The sequence below is a fragment of the Hevea brasiliensis genome, chromosome 9 (genome assembly GCF_030052815.1).
Source record: "Hevea brasiliensis isolate MT/VB/25A 57/8 chromosome 9, ASM3005281v1, whole genome shotgun sequence".
In the NCBI taxonomy this organism is placed as follows: domain Eukaryota; kingdom Viridiplantae; phylum Streptophyta; class Magnoliopsida; order Malpighiales; family Euphorbiaceae; genus Hevea; species Hevea brasiliensis.
This window is the reverse complement of record NC_079501.1, coordinates 88,520,674-88,524,643: the sequence shown is the minus strand read 5'-3', so window position 1 is coordinate 88,524,643 and position 3,970 is coordinate 88,520,674. Positions and strand designations below refer to the sequence as shown.

At 28.2% G+C, this 3,970-nt stretch overlaps 1 protein-coding gene across 1 annotated transcript; it reads right to left on the bottom strand.

Moving 5' to 3' along the window:
• Positions 1-1,016: 1,016 nt before the first annotated feature.
• On the bottom strand, positions 1,017-2,777 carry LOC110650681 (transcription factor MYB2). The gene is made up of 3 exons (XM_021805772.2): positions 2,252-2,777; positions 1,979-2,108; positions 1,017-1,893 (listed from the first exon to the last, which is right to left on the bottom strand). Exons 1-3 carry the CDS (start codon positions 2,445-2,447, stop codon positions 1,236-1,238), a joined length of 984 nt encoding a protein of 327 aa, XP_021661464.2. The 5' UTR covers positions 2,448-2,777; the 3' UTR covers positions 1,017-1,235.
• Between the last annotated feature and the right edge of the window lie 1,193 nt (positions 2,778-3,970).

Genomic DNA, 3,970 nt, shown 5'->3' with positions numbered 1-3,970 from the left:
AACATTATCAATCGTATAATGAAATGGATAATATAATATAATTATTATTTATTTTCATAATTTGTAATAATATTTTTATTTTAATATTTAGTTTATTTGTGTTGATAATAACGAGTGAGAATAGTGATGATAGTAGAGTGATAATGGTGACAGCAGAGCAGTGATAATTAGGTGCTGAGGTGACAAGAGTAGTTGTGAAAATCATAGGGTTAATGACAACTAATGCTTATGAATCAATGATAATTATAACAATAAAAAAAATAAATTAAAATAAGTAATTATAAGTGTAACATAATATAATTATTATTGCATTAAATTAAATTTTTATGTATAATTAAATAAAATAATATAACATATAATGCAATTATGATTTTATTATAGCTTTGATTACATTTTACCAAGCAAAGTCTAGGGACATCAACAAGAGGAATCAATTCCTTACACATCAAGCATACAAAGAAAGTCATTGTTTGATGGTTATAATATTAGGTGGATTCCTTCCACACCATAAAGTCTTGTTAGAAGCATAAAATGCAAGAAAACTTGTTTCCTAGAATTGGCTCATCCTTGTTGGTAGGTGTCCTGTGGATTTGAATTGTTTTTTTTTTTTTTAATTATTGGATACATTGACAGTATTAAAAAATAATATTATTTTTAAAATAAACAACCAATTATTTTAAATTTTAAAAAAGTAAAATCCATATTTTTCAAAGAAAAAATATATATACATCAAATATACTTAATAATCTCTTGATTTTTTTAATAATACCAAAACTCCCATAAGGATTAACTATTAATATTCTATATTAGTGGCTTTGAAAATAATAAAAAAAAAATCTAGAGCTGGACAAGAGAAGAGCATAGTTCTTAGTCTGTCAAAAAAAAAAAAATTGACTTTGCATTTGATCTTCTAATTTGTATCAAAACAATGTTCAATAATCAAATGATTTATGCCCCAGAACTTCTCCACCATCCCACTTCTCTGACAATTTCAAGAAAGAGAATTACAAACATAATTCAGAAAATTATCTTTAATTACTCCAAAATTAATATTATTATCACCCCCTTGTTATCAATAGGTCCAATTTAGCTATTGTACTAGGATTGATTTCAAACAAAAGCTTATAGACAGACATGGAATTAACAGTTGCTGTAAATTATTGGGTAGAAAAATTAGCAATTGTTTGTCCCAAAATCACACAATTAATCCTATAATTAACAATTCTTGTAAGCTCCTAAATTGCCATAAATTCATCCATGCTCCATATGTTACCTCCAAAATCACATCCAACCCAATTGCTTTCCGCCACGTGGGGATCGCAGAGTGGGTTCTGAAATTCTCCTGCAGGGACTGACAGAGTTGCCAGGGCCATGGTTTCCATGTTATTGCAGCCAATATCAACATAGTAGCAATCCTTCTGAAAGGTGCCTATGCCGTGAAAAGGACTATTTGGGTATTCTGATAATTGAGATATTTGTGAGAAATTCATTGATTCTGTGGAAGAAATGCAAGAATTTGAGGTATGCTCCGAGTCTGAGTTATGGTCATGATGCTCCTGATGATAACCAGAAACTTCCTGTGGCAGCTGTTGTGGCGGTGGTGGTGGCAATGGTAAATCTGGAGCAGCATAATTCACAGGCTGATCAGAAACTGTTGGGTTCTGGGATAACATGGAAGATGATCTTGATGACGATGATGATAAAGATAAAGTTTTTGATCCTTCTATCTTCTGAAGCAATCTTGGGATCCAGAAACAACGAATTATATCCTGGAAAGCAGCACTATTAGCATCTACTTTTAGGTGCCTTGCCTGTTTCTGCACTCTAGTTCTCCAGTAGTTCTTGATTTCGTTGTCCGTTCTTCCTGGTAAATGTTGTGCAATTTTCGACCACCTGGCATTGATATGTCAGTGCATACTTAAGGATTTAGAAAGAAGTCATTAATTATAAGATAATCTTCAATTAATTAATTAATTACCTGTTTCCCCACTTAGAATGGAGATCAAGAATCAAGAGCTGTTCTTGAGGAGTAAGATTTCCATGCTTAACATCGGGTTTTAGATAATTCAGCCATCTGAGTCTGCAACTCTTCCCTGTTCTTCTCAATCCTTTAACCTCAGACAGGAAAAAAATATATATATAAATAAATAAATAAAACAAAATTGTTTTTTTTTTTAAATAAAAGTAAATGTTACTATATATATATATATATATATATATATATATATATATATATATATATGTCGATTACCAGCACGTTTTGCAAGCAAATTCCATCGACCCTCGCCATCACGAGCAATGTAATGAACAAGGAGATTGTCTTCTTCGAGAGTCCATGGGCCTCTCCTAAGTTGATCAGAATGATCATCATCACTAGAGCTGCTTAAACTCTTCTTCTTGCTTAAAGAAGATGATGACAGAGACGACGACATAGCCACCACTGTCATGGAGCAGGTTGAAGCAATAAACGAGTAGAGGCAGAGGCAGAGGCAAAGGCAGAGCAGTCCAACACGATATATATGCGGCAGATTTGAAATGGGTTTCAGCTTCAATTGGTAGTAGCAACTTTTCAAATGAGTAGCTTTTAGAAGTAGACAGAATGGAGCTTCCACTGAACTTCCCTAAAGTCTAGTTCTTAATAAACAATGGAAATCTTGTAGAATTGGTGATGAGATGATCTCTCTCTTGGTCTCTTGACCTATTTGCAGACAAAAATTAGCCCAACTATTTATTTTGCTTGCTTACTTTTTCCCTTCTTCTTATTCTTTTTTTTTTTTTTTTTCTAAATTATAATGCTCTCTTCAAAAGTATTGTAATTTTTTTTTGAGAATTTATATAAAATTCATCAATTTATTTTTCTTATTGGATTAAAAAAATCATTACAACAATTGAATTATTTTTTAATTAAATTTCTTATTAAATTAAAAAGAAGGTGAGTTATTAATATATGTATATTTAAATAATTATTTACTAAAAAATTATTTATAAAATTTAAATATTTATTTTCTAAAAACATTTTTTATTATATTTAAAATCTAAAAATTTTAATAATGATACTTAAAAAGCCACCACGTGGCACATGTGTTTTTTTTTCAATTTTTTATAATTTTATTAGTATATGTCAAATATTTTAAAAAATAATATATTAAATAACTTATTTATTTATTAATGCTTGAATAAAATTATAATTAATGAATAATTTCATCAACAACAAAATTTTATAATACGGTTATGAAAACATAAAATTTAAAACAATACATAATAAATTATAATATTAAAATAAAATAATAAATAATTTATGCATCACCTAAATAAAATGACTAATTAGATATATAATTCAATGGCAGAATATGAATGTATGTCTTATAATTAATTATATATATATTGATATATATTATATAAATATCTCAATATTTATAATTTAATAGAAAATTAAAATAGAAATTATTATGCTTATAACTTTTAACAGCTTATTATTATTATTATCTGAATGTTAATATGATATTAGTTTAATTTTATTCTAATTAATATTTCTCCTTTCTTTAAAAAGTTAAATATTAATTTTAGAGAGATTAGATTAACAGCGTTTAACAAATGTTAATAATATACATATATTTTTTAATAATTATAAAAATAATACTTAATTTTTAATGTGTGCTGTGGATAATGGAAGTACTTAGAGCATTTGGACCACAAGGACAAATTGCCAAATTTGTAACAGGACAAGTAGTTTCGTGCAAAAATAAAATAACTCCAAATGATTATTTTGTGTATTATAGAGGACTGATTTTGTAATTTTTTAATATAGCAATGAATTGGGGGACTCTCAATACGGTCTCGATTATCAATTGCAAGACGGAAACATTTTGTCACGTTTAGAATTGGCCTGATAATATATTGCCATCTCCAGCATTAGATTCTGCCATAGGCGGATTTTAGATCAGAGCTGAATTAAAATTGAAATAATTAA